The sequence below is a fragment of the Schistocerca americana genome, chromosome 8, assembly GCF_021461395.2.
Source record: "Schistocerca americana isolate TAMUIC-IGC-003095 chromosome 8, iqSchAmer2.1, whole genome shotgun sequence".
Lineage (NCBI taxonomy): Eukaryota > Metazoa > Arthropoda > Insecta > Orthoptera > Acrididae > Schistocerca > Schistocerca americana.
In genome coordinates, this window is record NC_060126.1 from 513,144,280 (window position 1) to 513,164,329 (window position 20,050).

At 37.9% G+C, this 20,050-nt stretch overlaps 1 protein-coding gene across 1 annotated transcript; it reads right to left on the reverse strand.

Annotated features, from left to right (window-relative positions):
- Positions 1–1,898: 1,898 nt before the first annotated feature.
- Positions 1,899–19,541, reverse strand: LOC124545373 (3-oxoacyl-[acyl-carrier-protein] reductase FabG-like). Its single transcript, XM_047124283.1, has 6 exons — positions 19,386–19,541; positions 19,167–19,306; positions 18,341–18,433; positions 17,891–18,070; positions 8,496–8,666; positions 1,899–2,473 (listed from the first exon to the last, which is right to left on the reverse strand). The coding sequence occupies exons 1-6, from the start codon at positions 19,417–19,419 to the stop codon at positions 2,315–2,317; spliced, it is 777 nt and encodes a 258-aa protein (XP_046980239.1). The 5' UTR covers positions 19,420–19,541; the 3' UTR covers positions 1,899–2,314.
- Between the last annotated feature and the right edge of the window lie 509 nt (positions 19,542–20,050).

A 20,050-nucleotide genomic window follows, 5' to 3' on the forward strand; every position in this document is an offset into this window, starting at 1 on the left:
TTTGTGGTTCTATTTTTGACTCACAAATTACCAAATTATTTTCTAATTGAAGATTATTTCTCTTCTAAGATTTTGTGTTCACCTCTGAAGAGAACACAGTCACATAAATAGGTAGTGCCAAATGGCACTAATAATTTCAGAGCTTCCCTTGGCAGTTGTGCATATTGTTCTTTTTTCTTCATGCAGAAGAGATCAGTCTTTTGCAAATTAAATTCCATTTTAAGCAAGCCGTCTGCAGCAAAATCTATAAATGTTCCCTTCATCCTCATGCTCATATCAACCAGTTGTCCTGAAATATCCAAGCTAGGATTTAGTACATTTATTGTCAGCTTCAGACTTCAGTTCTGGAAAGTAAGTTAATACTTTCTGTTCCAAATTATGCAAGCTCTGTATAATGTAAGAAATGTGAGAACTTAATACCATCAACTGCTCCATTGCAGTTTCTCCACAATCTTCCAAATGCGTGGGAAAGGCTCAAATGTCATCTTTTGTAAAAACAATGACCAGACACAGAGCTCTGCAAGGAATTCTTTTATTTTATTGTAGACCGTTATAATGTTTTCTTCTCTGCCTTGGAGGCTCTTGTTTAAAATATTTAGGTGGCTAAAAAGGTCAGCAAAGATTGCTAATTCCAATAGCTAAACAGGTTCACAATAATGAGATTTTCACTCTGCAGCGGAGTGTGCGCTGATATGAAACTTCCTGGCAGATTAAAACTGTGTGCCACTGGTAGAGCACTTGCCCGCGAAAGGCAAAGGTCCCGAATTCGAGTCTCGGTCGGGCACACAGTTTTAATCTGCCAGAAAGTTTCAGGTTCACAATATTTTGCATATCCCGATTTAAAATCCTGTAAGAACATTAACAATTCAGCTTTTAGTCCCACAACTCATGCTTATACCATTCCTCTCAAAAGCCACCTGACCTGTGTGATAAAGGCGATTTTGATGGAGCAAACTCGTGTCTTCACAAATGACTGTAAGCAGTCACTTTACCTTTAACAGAGTTCATAACTTTGATCACCACTTTAAGCACATCGTTTAAATTACAATGTAAAACCATGGCTGCCAGAGCTTGCCTATGAAGAAAGCAGTGTTCCCATGAAACATTTGGCACTATTAATTTTAATTCTGCAACGAGTCCACTTTTACAGCCAGTCATAGCTTTAGCACCACCATTACAAATGGCGATGCATTCTGACCAACCAGTCTGGTTGCTGCAGTGCTCTTTATAAACATGTTGTACCAACACTGGCCAGTAGTGCTTGCAATTTCAACCATTTCCATGGCAACTGGCAAACAGATTCTCGGCATCTGTAGCTCCCCTGCTTTAGTGTTTCAGTGTTTGACTCAGTAGCTAACTAACAACGATTTGTCACCGACATGGGATTGTCACCTAAAAATCAGATAAAAAATATTGTTCAATCTGAACTGTTTAAAGTTTTGAAATATTCCAACATGTCCCACATGTACACTACATAGAAAATTTATAAAATCTGAGAATAGAACAAAGGGGAAAAATACTTATTCAAAAGAGTCATAACAGATGGAATACTTCCAACTTCCTATGTCACAATCTCTGGTGCAAGTTCATTCTTACTGCCAAATCAGTACACATGTTAGGACACTACGACCATTATTATGTTGTGCAATATGTCTGAACGGCCATAATCTGGACTTCAACCACATTCATTTGTGTCTGCTACTTCCATTACAATTTCATGACCAAAACATTGTTTCTGCATGCAACCCTACAATGTTCAGCACATAACTTCATAAAAACTCTAATTGCTGATGATGATCTACTACTTAGTGTTCATACTTACCAGCATGGATAAACAAAGAGCATTTATAATTCTCATGTTGATTTTACAAAATGGTAGTGAAAAAAAAGACACAGTGTAACATACCAGCAATCTTTAATAGACACAACTCATATACAGTTAACAGTTCAATTCTTTCTAATGGACAAGAATACTGTTTTACACAATATGAACTGCTCAGACAATCCATAATGCTAGAAAAATACTTCTGTAACATTCTTTCTTCAAGAGTGCCTTTAAGGCTATTGAATCATTAAGTGCAAGGCTTTGTTAAACATCGTAAGTACACATTATAATTAATACTTCAGTATATCGTATCACAGGAAGCAGTTTTCCTCAACACAATAAACAATGTTTTAAAAAATACTGGTTACAAATACTTTCACAATTTCTCACATTTTGAAAAATATATCACATCACTCTATGAAAATATATTGTTAGAAATTTCAATAGTTCAGAGAACTATTTTCTGAATAAGTTTATGGTATACCATATTTATCGTGGGCACATGCATCCTCTTCCTCCATCAACTGGAAGGGTGACACCAGTGATGAAAGACGCATCATCTGAAGCCAGGAAAGCGATAGTACCAGCAACTTCCTCGACATTCCCAGGTCTCCCCAGAGCATGCGTTGTCTTACACTTCTCAAGGAACTGCCAAAAAATTACAGTGCTACTAAATGTCATGCTTTCAGCACAACCACCACAGACTGACAGTTGACAAATACATACTGAAACAGGATTTCAATACTTGATAATAAATTCAGCTGAGAAGAGTAAGCCACAGAATTGCTGATGCGCCTAAACAAGTCTGTATTTGCAGTGAGAAGGTATATAAATATAAAAAAAATTGTGTATTTTGCTTACTTTCATTCTATTATGTCATACAGGATCATATTCTAGGATAACTCGTTAAACCAAGCAAATGTTTTTAGCGTGCAAACGAGTGTAATAAGACTCATTTGTGATGCAAAAGCAAGAACATCTTGCAGAAACCTGTTCAAGGGACTAACCACTGATTCTCAGTACATTTATTCCTGAATTAAATTTGTTGCAAGTAATATATCTCTATTTCCAACCAACAGCTCAATACTAAGAGTAACAACTGTCTACATAAAGACCTAAAATCACTTACCTTGGTCCAAAAAGGGGGGTCCAATATTCAGGAACACATATTTTCAATAAATTGCCAGCAACCATTAAAAACTTAGCTTCCGATAAAGCACGATTTAAGCAGACCTTGAAAGACTTTCTGAGAGGTAATTCCTTCTATTCTACAGAGGAATATCTTAACAGGGACTGTTAGACCAGCTTCAGTAAAAATGTCAGTTACATTTCAGTTTTGACAGCACTATGTTTCATCCTGAGAGGCTACTGATTCTGTAAATATTAGCAGTTCCGGTTTACTGTAATGTATTCACCTATTTTGACAATCTCCTCACAAATGATCAGGGTAATCAGTGTTATATTCAAATGTTTCATGTTTTACTTTCTGACTTGTTCCACAACCACGAGATTCATCTCACTTTTAAGTCTATGGAACGAAAACTGAATCTAATCTACACAGTTATAGTCTGAAGTTACATGTAAATAAGTGTGCAGCATTGAGTACCCCCCCCCCCCCCTCAGCCCTTTCAGACACACATGTAATTCTGAACAATCTTCCTTCTCCTAGGATTTAAAAACATAAATAATTAACTACCAGCTCATGATATTGAAAACTTTAAAAAAGGCTGTCCACGATGTGTAATCAACTTGTCCAAAGTGAATGGTTTGTTTCTTTTTAGACACAGAATAATGGCAAGTGATACCTATTTCAGACTATCAGACACAGGGGCACATCTACAAGCTAGGGGCCCCACACAATTAAAATAGGTTTTTTTTTTTAAATACTGTAGTGCAGACTGCCTTATAATCATAAAAGACACAAATATAATTATTTTGTATTAGCTTCCTTGACCGAATTTTTCAGTTGGTAGCACCAGCATTCACCTCTCAAAATCCATTCTCTCTCGCATCATCAAACTCCTAGTTGTTCCCAGTCAAATATATGGCATTTAAGTAGCAAAGTCACTGAGACATAAAAGGCTCTTTAATGGAAATCTGGCAGTTTGAAATTAGAATGTATGTAGCTTCATTACAATGAAATTAATTAGACAGCAGCAATGTCTGAAACTTTCATTTTAATGAAGGATGTCTGGAAAGTGTTTTATCTGAGTTAAATGCAATTAAATTTGCTTTTTTGCTCAGTTTCTTTATCATTCGCCAATCAAATATATTTGCTTGTACATAGAACATTTCTTTTTAAAATTGAGACTGATTTTTGCATGGCCATAAATCTCTACTTTTGTTCTCTTTTAAGAAAATAGTCTTTATGTTTTTAATTTTTTAATGTTATCAATTCATTGTACCACAAATTATGTAGTAAAATTTACTTCAATGATACACCTCCCATGCTGCATTATAGGCTTTCAATTAAAAATCGTTCTAAAATGTTTTTTGTGGGTTGGTGATTACCAAATTTCCCTTGGTACCACCTGTACCACAGGTTCAGCCTAGGTGTACACACATGTTAAACACAGCCTGTATTGCTCTGGAATCTATGAACAACTGAATGTTTCAATGGCTGTGTATTTGTACACCTGAACATCAGCTGCAGGCTGACAGACTGTCATAGTTAAGTAAGATCAAGTAAGCTTCATCACAAGTACCAGGAAGGTATACTATGCATTATCATCTTTGGAATCAATAATGTACTTGAAAATGGGCTTATGACCCGAAACCTAGGTTGTGCAGTAACCGTAACACAAGCTTCAACCATAATACAATTTGTGAAACAAGCATAAAACAGTGTTCGTTTAGTTAATTTACAATGTTTCACCAAGAACCCACAGTTGATTCAATTAACAGTATGAAGTCCATTAATCTGGCAATAAATGTGAATGCACATTCTCAATAAGATGTTTTTGGAATTTTTTTTTATTTCACATGCCCCTTGTAACACTATTACATCGTGGAAAAATGGAACAATGTAGTTATTGTTGTTGTCTTCAGTCTGATGACTAGCTTGATGCTGCTCTTCACACTACATCTCGTAAAAGCCTATTGCTGTCTCTTAGTAATGTTGTGCCACAAATTTCTTTATTACCAACTCGATTCAGTATCTCTTCGTTAATTACTTGATCTACCCACCTGCACTTCAGCAATCTTCTATAGAACCCCCATTTCAAAAACCATTTACTCTTTCCTTGCCTGGATTGTTCATCGTTTAAGTTTTACCACCATTTAAGGCTACACTCCAGACAAATACCTCCAGAAGAGACTTCTGAACATTACATTTATCCCAATTGTGACAAATTTTCCTTTTTCAGAAATGCTTTTCGTAGTATAGACAGTCTGCATTTTATAGCTTCTCTATTTAAGCCAGTATTAGTTCCTTTGCTGCCCAAAAAACACTACTACTCTTAGTTTATTATTTTTTAACCTAATTCCTTCAGCACCACTTCATTTAATTCAACCGCATCTCTTTACCCTTGTTTTACTTTTGTTGTCTTTCATCTTATAATCTCTTTTCAGGACATTATTCTTCCATTCAACCGCTCTTGGAAGTCCTTCACTGTCAATGACAAATTTCATCTACAAGAGTTCATTGAACCACTTCTCACTCCATTACTCTACTGTTCCACTCTGAACAGTACATGGGAAAAATGAACACAAATCTTTCCGTGCGAGCTCTGATTCTCAAATTTTATTATGAAGATCATTTCTCCCTATTTAGGTGGGTGCCAATAAAATATTTTCATACTCCAAGCAGAAAGTTGGTGATTGAAATTTCATGAACAGAACCTGCTGCTAGAAAAATGCCTATGTTTTAACCATCACCACCCCAACTCATGTACCATATCCATAACACACTCTTTCCCTCTCCTATTCTGCAATAATACAAAACTAGCTGCCCTTCTTTGAACCTTTCTGATGTCCTCTATCAATCCTATCTGGTAAGTATTACATCTTCTAAGTGTTCTGGCAATGAAACACAGTCTTTGGTTTGCCTTCCCCACAACATTATCTATATGATCATTCCAATTTAAGGTAATTGTAATTGCAATTCCGTTGAATACAGAAAAAAAAATCCACTCACCAAGTGGTGGTAGGGGAACACACACACAAAGGTATGAAAGTTTCCAATCTTTTGTAGGCTGTAGCTCCTTTGAGGACTGGTCAAATTTTGGAAAAGGGGTGGAGTTCAAAAAAAGTTTCCCAGGGCACCAGTGTCAGGGGAGACTTACCAGATGGGATGATAAGTGAAGATCTCCCCTTCACATTCCCAACAGTAAGTCTCCCTTGACCCTGGACGAGTTTTCCAGACTCCACCCCTTTTCCTAAATTTGACCAGTCCTCTCCTCCACCCCTCTACCTTCCCCTTCCAGTCTTCTACCAGGAGCAGCCACAGCCTCCAAAAGCTTGGAAACTTTAATACCTTTACAAGTGTGTTGTCCTGCCACAGCTTGGTGAGTAGATCTATCTATCCTATTACATTGAATATAATAGAAAGAAACATTCCACATGGGAAAAATATACAGCCTATTACATCATATTTTCAGACACTGCTTATTTTTGCTGATATAGATATTTAGTTGAATTGATGGCCTTTAGATTTGTACGATGTAACCAAGACTTAACACATTCCTTTTAGTACTCATGTGGATGACCTCACATTGGTTTATATTCTCTAATGACTTTACAAGGTGGTAAATGACAGCATCATCTGCAAACAGTCTAAGGGGGCAGCTAAGATTGCCTCCTAATCATTTATATGGATTAGAAGCAGCAGAGGGCCTACATGACTTCCTTGGGGAACAACAGATATCACTTCTGTTTTACTCCAAGACTTTCCATCAGTTACTACGAACTGTGACGTCTCTGACAGGAAATCATGAATGCAGTAGTGCAACTTATAAGATACTCCATTGGCATCCAATCTGATTAGATGCCACTTGTGAGAGATGGCATCAAAAGCCTTTTGGAAATCTAAAAATGTAGACTCAATTTGATATCCCTGTTGATAGCACTAATCATTTTGTGAGAATAAAGATATAGTTCCATTTCACAAAAATGATATTTACAGAATCCATGCTGACTACATGTGAATAGACTGTTCGTTACTTTTGAGGTAATTCACAATGTTTGAACACATTATATGTTCGAAAATCCTACGACAAATCTATGTCGGTGACATGGGTCTGTAATGCAGTAGATTACTGCATTTCCCTTACTGAGTACTGGTGTGACCTGTGCAACTTCCCCGTCTTTAGGCATGAATCTTTTAACCCGGTAGTGGTTGTATACAATTGTTAAGTACGGAGTTATTATATCAGCATAATCTGTAAGAAGTCTGGTATACAATCTGGACCCGACGACTTGCCATTATTTAAGCGATTTAAGCCGTTTTGCTATATTGAGGATATCTACTTCTAAGTTACTCGTGTTGGCAGCAGATCTTGATTAAAATTCTGGAATATTCACTTCATGTTCTTTGGTAAAAGAATTTCAGAAGACTGTATTAAGTAACTCTGCTTTGGCAGCACTTTTATCAGTACCATCTCCATCATTATCAAATGGTGAAGGTATTGGGTTGGGTTGTTTTGGGGAAGGAGACCAGACAGAGAGGTCATCAGGCTCATCGGATTAGGGAAGGAAGTCGGCCATGCCCTTTGAAGGGAACCATCCCGGCATTTGCCTGGAGCGATTTAGGGAAACCACGGAAAACCTAAATCAGGATGGCTGGACGCGGGATCGAACCGTCGTCCTCCCGAATGAGAGTCCAGTGTCTAGCCACTGCGCCACCTCGCTCGGTTTTGGTGAAGGTATTGATTGTCTTGCCACTAGCGTACTTCACGCATGACCAGGGTCTCTACATTTTCTGCCATATTTTGAGGCAACAGTTCCATAGTGGATGCTGTCAAAAGCATCTTACTTTGAAGATCATGCTAAATTTCAAGTTTCTGTAAAACTTAACCAATCTTGGCACTTTTGTGTACTTTTAAGTTTGGCATGTTTTTTGTTGCTTCTGCAACAGTGTTCTGACTTGTGTTGAGTTCCATGTGGGATCACTTACATTTCTTATTAATTAATTTGGTATAAATCTCTCAATGCCTGTTGATACTATTTCCTAACAAAGCCACATCTGGTCTACACTTACATAGTTTGGAAAGAATGGAGGCAGTTTCTTAGGAAGGCATCCAGTGAATTTTTATCTGCCCTTTTAAGCAACGTTTTTTTGCCACTGCAATTTCATTTTCAAACATCAAACTGTTTACTACTTCTCCCTGAACTTTAGTGCCTTCTCCAAATTTCTCCTTACTTTTCTTAACTGCTCAGTCAATTTACAGACTGAATAACATGGAGGATAGGCTGCAATCCTGTCTTACGACCTTCTCAACCACTGCTTCCCTTTTATGTCCTTCGATTCACACAAATGCATTCTCCTTTCTGTACAACCTGCAAATAAGCCTTTGCTCTCTAGTAAGAAGGAAAGTTTTGAATGGAATACAATAGATTTTCTCCTTTTTAGCACATTTTCCTGGCACAATTTCCTTGAAATTAAATCTACCTTCACAGTTACATGTGTTATTTGTGGGTTGTAATTAGTTTTTAACAGTATGCTAACCTTTACCTTTTCATAATCTGCATCAGACATGCCACCACGTTTGTGCACCTCAGTAACAATAACACCTGGGTTCACAGCGTTCACTCTGATTCCACGATCAGCAAGCTCTAGTGCAAGGCAATGTGTAAACTGGTCCAAAGCTGCTTTGGACATTGCATATGCCAAGATACCTGGAAACTGCCAACAATTTCAGTTAAAATAAACCTGCTCCACAGTGTTATAATTATTCTATAAATATTTTAAAAGAAACATTTTTATATTGAAAGATGAAACACTTTCAGGTTTGTGCTCGCTCATGTAACAGTGTGTCCCACCACCTGCATCTATTTGGTGTTTAACAATATTATAAGAAGGAAAGTTGCTGTTCACCATATAGCAGAGATGCTGAGTCGCAGATAGGCACAACAAAAAGACACTCATAATTATAGCTTATGGCTGTTAAGGCCTTCAACAACAACAGGCGCACACACTGCCTTACAGTGAAAGGGTATGACCAAGACAAAAAGTGGAAATATATGTTTCTCTATTGCCTTTCACAGCTGAAACACTTGATTCACCCACCGGTAATATCTTAAATTGAACTTCTTTGGTTATGCATCATTAGGCACAACATGGTTGCATATCTTGTTTTACTGAACTTCTGTGCTGTAAGTCACTTTCAGTAGCTATTGTGTTGATCTCAGTCCATCACGAGATACCTAATAAATGTTTGGTGTTGACTACTCATTGTGATGTTTTGTTAACGTGAGTGTTTCAATAAGACCAGAGAGTCAGGACAGATGCATGTCGTAGGCCAAAAAAGAAAAGAGCAAGAACAGGTCTTTACAACAGACAGGAGAAACTACTAAATGTTTTCCATAATCAAAGTTCAGCTTCAAAACACTGCAGAAAGAGAGAGACTTCTCAGAGTGACACCAATTTTGAACAGCATATTATTCACACATGGGGAAATGTCCTCAAATGTTGAAGAACTGCACCACAACAGTATAGTTAAAGCTATAAAAACACGCATCATAGAAGTTAAGCAACATATATTCATTCCCATACAATCTACATCTGCTTTAAAATATATGCCTCTGATAATTTCATCCATATAAAGTGTGTGATCAATCTGTGTTTAGTTTACTCTCTTGACATTTTCCGAAAATTCGAGTTCTTGTTGTTAAACTTTACTTCTTGTTTGCTGTTATTGAAACATGATTCTACACGAGAAAGTTATAAACCTTTAATACCACACAGTTTATCGAGAAGAATTTTTTAAGACAAATTCCTTACTCAGAACAAGCAACAGAGTATCAGATTATATTGATTCAAAAGCCATAAGTATCTGTGAGACAATACTTTTCACTTTTCAAGAACTTAACCTAAAACTACTGACAGTTAGAAAAGAGTTTACTTAGTTTTTGGTACATTCACTATTCTACTGCTTTTGGAAAATTCACAAAAAAGTAACACCTTTCATAGCCCCCGAGATAAACACTTAGCAGTAACTAGATTTCTCTGCTGCATATATGGGAACACAACTTGCCACTTCTGTATGCTCCTTGCATCTATTGGTAGTCCGCTGCAGTTTGTTGTGAAATGTAGGTTTTAGGGCCGTGGGAAGTATAAATTCCATGAAATAAGGTCCTCAGGAAGTATGCTTACCACCAAAGTAGTTTCTCGAAAGGGGCTTACGAAGTATACTTACCACAAAATTAATATGCCTTTTGGGTTCTTAGGAAGCATACTTACCATCAACTTTAAGTGTCCCAAAACTTTTGGGTATATACCTTACATCTGAATTTGCCTGACATCTTATGGCAGTAGCCTGCACCATTTCTATTAACACTGTCACAACACTCAGTTTCTACGCCGGAAAATCCAGGACGGAATGTAACAATATTATGGAAAGGATAGTTGCTACTCACCATCCAGCATAGACGCTGATTCGCAGACAGACAACAAAAAGACTGTCAAGGAAAAAAGTTTTCAGTTTTGTCGGAAATTTCCGACAAAGGCATTGGTGGCTGATAGTTCATTTCCTGATGACAGTCTTTTTGTTGTGCCTATCTGTGGTGATTAACAACTATCCTTTTCATAATACTGTTATAATCAGTTTCTGTTTTTCACAGGATCCTACTGTTGCCGGAACAAATTGCTTTGTCCTTTAGATATTATCTTTGTCAGAAATGTTCCAAGACAGGCTATTTTTTTTTCTTTTAAAACAGAAAATTGCACTTACCAACTAATGATACTAGCTCCCCTTGGTTATCTACACACAGTTGCCAACATTCCTGGAGGTCTTGGAAGCAAGCAGGGAAATTTTGAACTGTGTTTCTTCTACAGTCATTTGTCACAGCCTGTTGGATGTCTATGATATCTCAAAGCTTTCCTTTCGGTCGCCTTCTCACTCACACGAATATCGTGGATGCGGGACGGCCAGATACTAGGTAAGAGATAAAGCAGTATGCGGTCATGCACTGTTATCCAGTAAGACCCACTCCTGAGAATGCCACAGATCAGGGCAACTTGAATAGCTGGTTGCAAGACACTGATGTAAAGAGCTTGGTTCACTTTTTGACATGAAGCAACTTACTCGCGGTGAACTACAGCTGGAGGCACACATTCTGTCGCTTGAATTTAGGCTCATTCTGCACACCTACGTCACATGTTCTCCAATAGCCAATGAGCATTCAGCATATTTCACTATAAAAATACAGCAACCAGCCACCAACCAGTGGCTGGTTGCTGTATTTTTACAGTGAAATATCATTATCCATGCCCACGGAGCTCAACAGTCCAAATAAAATGGACAAATTGTTATTGAGCATTCAGCAGTTTTATGGGCACTGTTAAGAATGTTGGAACCATTTAACATGAGCATAGCGAGTTATTTAGTGAATTATTATTCCATTTGTTGCAAGTTGTCATAGCTGAACGTAGTGGTAAGTGAGAAAGTCTATATGTGCAAGGGAGAGTCACAATTTGTGGGTTACACGCTTTCATCAAATGCGAAGCACATGTTTATGTGCACTGCAACTGTCATTTGGAACCGCCAACAATGCAATCCCCGTCCTCGTCTTGACCTGTGTGAACCTCCATCATTTGTGGGTCAAGCTACAATTGTTTACTATCAAAGAACATGATCCAATTGTTTACTATCAAAGAACATGATCCACTTTGTCTTTGTTCTCAAAGATTGCCATCTGACTTTTCGAGACTGGTGATCCAGGACTCCGCCATTCAGTACTTTGACATTTCATGTGAGGGTCTTACTGATAGCACAAACTTTCTTCCCGAGCAATAATCTTTGTCAGAAATCTGGGTTCATGTCTGGCTTTTTCCAGTAGTTCAGCAGAAATTCTTTGCCCTTTCTCTTCCTGTTCGTTTGTTAATGTGTGAGGGATGAGTTTTGCATCACGTTTCCATTTCCCTAAATCTTTGCTTAAAATCTTACGACACACATCACGATTAAAATTAAGTTGTTCTGATATCACACACACTTATGTGATGGTCTTCTTGAAATAACTGCCTTACCTGCTCCACTTATGCATCAGTATGTGCTCTAAATGGGCAACCAGCTCTGGGATCGTATTGCACTGAATCTGTGCCTTCACGAAACCTTTTGTGCCACTCGAAAACACAAGTTCTTGAAAGTGCTTCGCCTGCATATGCTTGCTTAATTGTCCACATTTCATTATGGATTTTCCTGAGCTTAACACAGAACTTTATGTTCACTCTTTGCTCACAATCTCCTTCCGTTGTCCTACCGTAACTAATATGCCAAAACACAAACAGTGTGTTGCTAAGTACAGCCCTGCCACCTAGTGAGATCGCGTGTAAACATGGCAGAGGCCATGTCAAGAGTGCACACATTCCACGTAACAAAAAAACGGCATTTGTTCCTTTTTAGTACTGCAACTTTTCTGACAAAGGGAGCACATTACTGTGACTTACCAGCTCATCTCAGTCATTCATTGCCTTTTGTAGCAAAAGTGTCAAAAAAGCAAGTCTACAGAAAGAAATACAATCCAGAAGAAGCATTGGAATTACTTTTTTCACTACCTAGCAATCCTGAGGATAATGAAATAAGGGAATGAAGTAACAGAAGGGGAATTAGTTTCAGATATTGCGCAGCAACGTAATCCATATTTTGTTCCACATCCTGATATTAATATTAGCAGAAACAGTTTCTGTGCTATGGGTGCAAGATTTTTAGTGACTGTATCATAAGTGAAGAAGAGCCATCTGCAGAAGAGGACCAGTCAGATGACACTGCTGTTTTTGACTTGCTCAACACTGATGCACAAGGAGAACAAGTTGTGAATCATCCACTGCAAAATACAGCACAGAGGCAGACAATTTCCTCCTTTCTGAGATACTGGAGCATATGGTGCAGCAGACAAATTTGTATGCAGAGCAACTGAAACAAAAATGGCCATCTGATTAGACTGTAAAAGAGGTGACAAATAACTGGAGAAATTTCTCTGCAGACAAGTTACAGGCCTGGATTGGTATGAATATCTTGTTTTCCCAATAAAACTGCACTACTGGAATTCAAAACCTGCTCTTGGTCAGCCTTATATATTGAAGCCTATGACATGCAAACCATTCAGATAAATGACAATAGGCTGAATCCTGCAGAAGGGCATTCATTCAAATCATGATAACCATCACAAGATCAGGCCTTTTATAATCTTTAAGACCAACACAATTTGTAAGCCACACACTTTCAGTAAGGTATTGACTGTGGATTAAGCATATTACCTTTCTTTCAAGGGACAGACACCTCTTCAGCAGTATACAGCTCGGAAACCAAATAAAACAAAACAAGGATATTGGGTGTCGTGTTTAGTGGACTCAGACAGGCTATGTCACAAAGTTAGATATTCATACACAAAAAAAAAAAAAAAAAAATCAGACAGTGGAGCAACAGAAAATTCTCTGTGAGAGTGTGTAGTCATTAGCCTGATCCAAGACCTGAAACACTGTGACATTGTGGTAGCATTTCACAACTTCTTACCATTGTGAATCTAATGTAAACGCTGTTGAATGAAGGTACTTTTTTTCTATATGCACTGCGAGAGCAAATCAGAAAGGACTGTCTTCAATGATAAAAGAGAAACTTAACTTGAAAATGAGAGAATTTCATTGCCAATGCAAACATGGTATTCCAGCTATAAATTGGACGGACAACAAACCTGTCACTATTTTGGCACCACACTTGTCTCAAGGAAGAATAAGGATGATACTGCCAGCCATATTGCTTGTCCAACAGCTGTAACAACATAAAATAATATAACGGAAGGTGTAGATCATATCAATTTATTCTGCAGTATGTCAACATAGTAAGTGGTGGCATCAGATTCTTTGTTTCATACTAGACATGCAAACTGTAAATGCCTTTATACTGTACAAAACGAACAAAGAGAGAGATTGATACAAAGATCAACTGAACTTTTGATTACAAGTCACGAAACAATAGATAGGTGGCTTCACATTCAGCACAAAGAAAGGCCATCCATTAACCACTCCAAGCAAGAACAACACTGCACCAGATCACATTCGACTGGAGAAAGTAGGTGATCATATCTCCTTATGAGAAAAGCATACAGACAGGGCTAAAAGTGTTCTACAGAAGTTAGATACAAGAGAACAAAATACATATGCTGCTCCTGCAGAGTCCCGCGTATCGGACCCCGTTTCCACCAGTTTCACGGAAAATAAAAATAATTTACACTGAACTGTTAATGTTGACTCTAAACCACTTGTAAATGTTACATGTGAATACTTCTGAAATACAGTAAAAGAAAGAAAAGCTGAAAAAAATTAAGCTTCTAAGTAAATGAAATCAAACGGTATGGCCATTTTCATTACATATTTTGATACTCCCATACTCTTCAGCAAAACCTACAGATGAACTATATACATACATACATGATTACCTTTGTACAAAACACCGACAACAAGTCTTACTTGCACATGCCCGTTTTAATTTCTTTTTATATTTTTATTTATTTGTTTAACATGTAATGTGAACAAACAACAGCTCACAAAAGGGAAGCGGGACACTGACAAAACCAAAAAAACAAACACCTCTACACAACATTCCACAGTCTACCAACTTGACCTTGTGAATTCATTTTGTTATATGGTTTCTGGAAGCAGTTATGTTGCGGTTGTTTTTGAAATACAGTTTACATCTAGGGACACTCACTCATCTGAATATAGTGATGATTTGGGGGGAGCGAATGACAGAGGGCAAAAAGAGAGAGAGAGAGAGAGAGAGAGAGAGAGAGAGAGAGAGAGAGAGAGAGAGGTGGAATATGGATAAGCATTTTTTCTCGAGAATCACATTTTATGAAATGATAATTAAATCTATACTTTAAGCTGTTGACAGGCGTTGATATACACCAACGGGGACAGTTGAAAATGTGTGCTCCAATCGGGGCTCGAACCCGGTATCTCCTGCTTACATGGCAGACACACCTTCCATCTGAGAACCGAGGGCACAGAGGATAGTGCAACTGCAGGGATTTATCCCCTGCACACTCCCCGTGAGACCCACATACCTAATTTAATGTTCACACACTACATTCAAAGAGCCCTTGCCCATTATACTCATTACTCGTGGCACACAATCTTACCAAGTCCCATAAGAGTTCGGGCAATGTATGTGCATCCAGCATAGAAGAAGGTCAATGGCCAGTTAGCCTTAACTATATGAACATGGTATCTGTTCTTTCGGAGATGTCAGATGGATAGAGTGTCTCCCATGTAAGCAGGAGATCCTGGGTTCGAGTCCCAGTCAGGGCACACATTTTCTACTGTCCCCGTTGATGTATATCAGCACCTGTTGATAGCTTAAGGTCTTAATTATCATTTCATTCTAAGAGCTGCATTGTCACCAATGGTATCTGTTCTTTTGGACATGTCCAAAACATCTTCATATAATCATATTTTAGTTCTACTGTATCCTCAGTCCAGACTAACAGTTTGCTTTTCCAGGTAAAAAAGTTACCTGGCCAAAAAGCCACGGCCACACACTATTACTTCCAGCTTCAGATGGTAGCACAAAATCTTGCCAAGAAACCCAGGAAGTTCTGGCCCCATGTGAAAATCACTTTTGGATCGAGGATTTCTCTTCTGTCATTTGTTGATCAGTCTGGTACAACAGAAAGCAGCTAAGTTTCAAATTTTGTGTTTAAAATATTACTCATGCAGGAGGATTATACAGACATAACATTACTCGAACACCCACAAATTTATGACTAGAGGACTTAGAAATAACTATGCCTGGTGTTGAGAAACAACTAACAGAGTTGAGAACAATGTTGTCAGTTCCGGATCAAATCACAATTCAGTTTTACAGAGAGTATTCTGTAGCACTGAGCCCTTACCTTGCATTATCAAATAAAATTATCTGCAAAATTACATACCATTATGTTCAACATTAGGTTGCTGCAGAATTATTGAGCGTATTCTGTTCTAACTTGTAAGTTTGAATATAATAAATTTCCTTGCCACAGTAAATCTCCTGTTCACAAATCAAATAGATTTGGAAAGCATCACCATAATGCAAACCTTGCTTGGCCTTTTCTTGCAGAAAATCTCAAGAAACATGGATAATGGACAACAGGAAGATTCCTCATTCCTAGACTTCCAGAAAGCATTTGACAGTGCCATACTCCTGACTTAACAAAGGCCCAAGCATAGAGAATACACTATCAGTTGTGAGTGGCTTTGAGACTAAGTAATACAACCTAGTGTGTTGCCCTGGACACCAAGTGATCATCATCAAAGACAGAGGTACTGTCAGGAGTGCCCCAGGCAAGTATGCTGTCACTGCTCTTGTCCTTTATACACATTAATGATCTGACAGACAAGATGCGCAGCAATCTGACTGCTGATGGCACTGTACTGCATGGGAAAGTGTCATCTTGAGTGTCTGTAGGACAATACAGGATGACTGACAGTATTTCTACTTGATGTGAAAAATGTCGGCTCGTTCTAAATGTGAAAAGCTGTAAGTTAATGCAGACAAGTAGAGAAAACAATCCTGTATGTTTGAATACAGCTTTAGTGGTGTCATGTTTGACACAATCACATCGATTAAATATCTAGGTGCAACATTGCTAAGTGACATAGAATGGAACAAACACATAAGGTCAGTTGCAGGGCAGACGAATGGTCAACTTCCACTTATTGGGAGAAGTGTAGGAAATTGTACCTCATCTATCAAGGTGAGCACATACAGAATCCTTGTACAACCCATTCTTGAGGAATTAATGGAAGCTTTCAACACGACTTCAGGCATCACACAAACTTACCTTTCAACCTAATCTAGGCCTCCAGCTAGGCAACAGCAGTATTTCACTGCAACTAAGGCTACATTTTCACATTCGTTGGCTTCACCAACTCAGAACCAAACTATCACCTTTCAACCTATCCTGTACCTCAGGCTACACTACATATTTGCCACCATAACCTACATTAAAAATATATATATAAGAAAAAGGTCAGTGTACTGTTCTCTTCCTGTATATTACAACACACAAACCCTTAACTTGAAAGGACAAATCAGGCATCTGGTATTGGTAGGTTCAGTTGTCCTTAACTGAGGATTGACATTTTTGGTCTCCCCCACCTCATCAGGCTGAAGGAATGCACCAAAATAATTTGAATGGATGTTATATTTGTCACCCTTTGGTCTGATCAGTACAAGAGTGGTAGGGAAATTTTCTGTGAGCTTAGATGAGAATCCCTGGAGGAAAGACAATGTTCTCCTGAAACACTGTTGAGTGAGTTTAGAGAATTATTATCTGCCGTCAACAGTGGAATGCTGCTACTGCCACCAATCTACATTTTGCATAAGGACCATAAACAATATACGAGAAATCAGGGCTCGAATGGTATCATATAGACAGCTGTTTTTCTCCATTTCCATTTGTGAGTGGGAAAGGAAAGGGAATAATTAACAGTAGTACAACATACCCTTATCTACACACCATGTAGTGACTTTCACAGTATATGTGAAGATGGAGATTATTGTTGTGTGCACACTGTTACAGTGCTGCCTGCTGCTAATATCTTGCTTCAACATGAAAACATGCAATGTGAAAGCTATGAGCTCTTAAATAACTGTCATGTTTTCTACTAAAACTTGTACAAAGGATGAGTTAATCTTCAATAAACTTTGAAGTTATTTTATGAGTTGAACCCTAATGCTTAAATAAAAATTTGGTTTTTATAAGGTGTATATTTATATTATTTCACGAAGGCATCAGTCAATTTCTACACTTCTAGTGTCCAAGTATTAATGAATTTTACATTTAGGAGAGTGTGGGTGTTCTGCGTATGAAAAATGAAGATGCAAATCTAGCAAGATGGCAATAAAACAGGAAATGAACTTTACTTACAGATCTGATACCAGCTATGCTGGAAACATTGATGATAGTGCCTTTTGTTTTCTCAAGATGAGGAACTGCTAGCTGAGTAAGCACGATAACTGACCGTACATTCACATTCATGGTGTTATCATACTGCTCTAAAGTCATGTTGTATATTGATCCTGGGGTTAACTGTCCAGCATTGTTCACCTGAAAATAGAAGTTAAGTAGGCCAATAAATATACACAGCTTACTTTGCTGCAAATTCTCTCATACTACAACCACATTCCCCATCCCATGAGAGGGGAAAAAACTATACATTATACAAACTGATAATTTCCACAGCAACTTGAAACTTAACTTTTCACAACGTATTTTCTAATTTAATTTTAGAGTTTGTACCAGTAGACAGCGATACAACAGTGTTTTTATTATTTTTTAAGACACATCTGCAGAAGAAATAATTCTTGAATATCTTACCAGTACATCCAACTGTCCAAAGTGGCCAATAGTTTCATCTACTATGCGCTTACAGTCATTCACACTGGTCACATCTCCCACCACACACAACACCTGGAGCATAAAGGCAATTCAGCTGCTTATTCATCTCCTGTGACAATGTTAGAATTTTGTGACGTAATGTTTAAATATACAAGATTAAAAAACTTACTGGCACGTTAGAACTGTGTGCCGGGCCAAGACTCGAACTCTGGACCTTTGCCTTCTGCAGGCAAGTGCTCTACCAAGTGCCCGTGAAAGGCAAGGGTCCAGAGTTCGAGTCTCGGTCCGGCACACAGTTTTAATCTGCCGAGAAATTTCATATCAACGTAAACTCCGCTGCATAGTTAAGATTTCATTCTGGATGCAAGACACAGTCTCCAGAACACTAAAAAAATTACTTTTTATTTGCATGGAATCATTAACAGAATAAACTGTAACAATATAATTGTTTAGCAATTATTTCACAAGCAATAAAGAAGTTGGGCGGCAAATATACATTTTTAGACATATTTGTTAATATACTCAAACTTTTCAACACGATTAGCGGCAAAGCCCAAGAAACAAATACTGCCAATTTTGTGAATATGACAGTCCGAACAGCACTTCTTATAAGTTGTCAGGTAAAACTGAAACATTAGCGAAAAATTTAGTAGTAACGTCTACAGATGCTGTTGAAAGCTTGTTTGGAACTTTCATGCGCTAATGTCACATAACGATACCTTTTGTTTTTTCAAGTAACATTCAATACTGACGAGCCAGAACTGAATTTGCACTGTGATTACAGGCTAACATTCAGTCATCTTACCTCGTCTTGAGGCAGACCAGCTTCGGTACACTGCGTTGCTGTTTTCTTCAAATTAGTCTCGTTACGACCACAAAGAACGAGGCGGCAACCCAATTTTGCCAGTCTAATAGCAACACCAGCTCCAATGCCGGAACTAGCTCCTAATAAAATTCGGAAACATTGGTTACATGAACGCATCACAAAGAAACAAAACTCTCAACTTCACGAGGAAACCCATACCTGTAATAACAACCACTTTCGACTTCAATGACATGACTGTCTTCGTTCAACTTTCTCACCCGCTAATCAAACACTGACTAGTCACTAGTGAATAGTGATTAGTGACTACTGCCTACCGGCAAAACAAACAAAAGATTTATATCAAAGATGTTAGTGTTTCGTAAAACTGTCCAGTATGACCAACTTTCACGTGAGAATTTCCTGGTCCTTTCTTATTTGACTTCATTCTTCTCGTCTGCTTACGCTTTTTTTTCTTCAATATAATTTTGAAGTAAGTTTTCAATCACCTAGAAGTACGACACTGAAATTTTTAGCTATGGAATATTCCGCCCATACGTGGAGGAACATAGACACATTAAAAACTGAAACGCACACTTCTGACTGTGAGGTCCTAGAAAGTCGAAAGCCGGTTTATATCAACAGTTAAATATTATTGTGGAACCTTAACAGTGTGTGATTTAGTTTTTTTTTAAATATTATTTTATGGGCAAGGACTATTTAAATGAAACTAAATTTAATTTCTTCTATAGTTTCATAATCAACTGAAGGCAAAATTTGTAGGATTTTTGGTCACATAATACTTCTCTTCTGTTTCTTCTTATCATATAGATCTTTCGATCTATCTGCTGCGATCTTCTGGTGTTTCCAGTTACATGAAAACCACA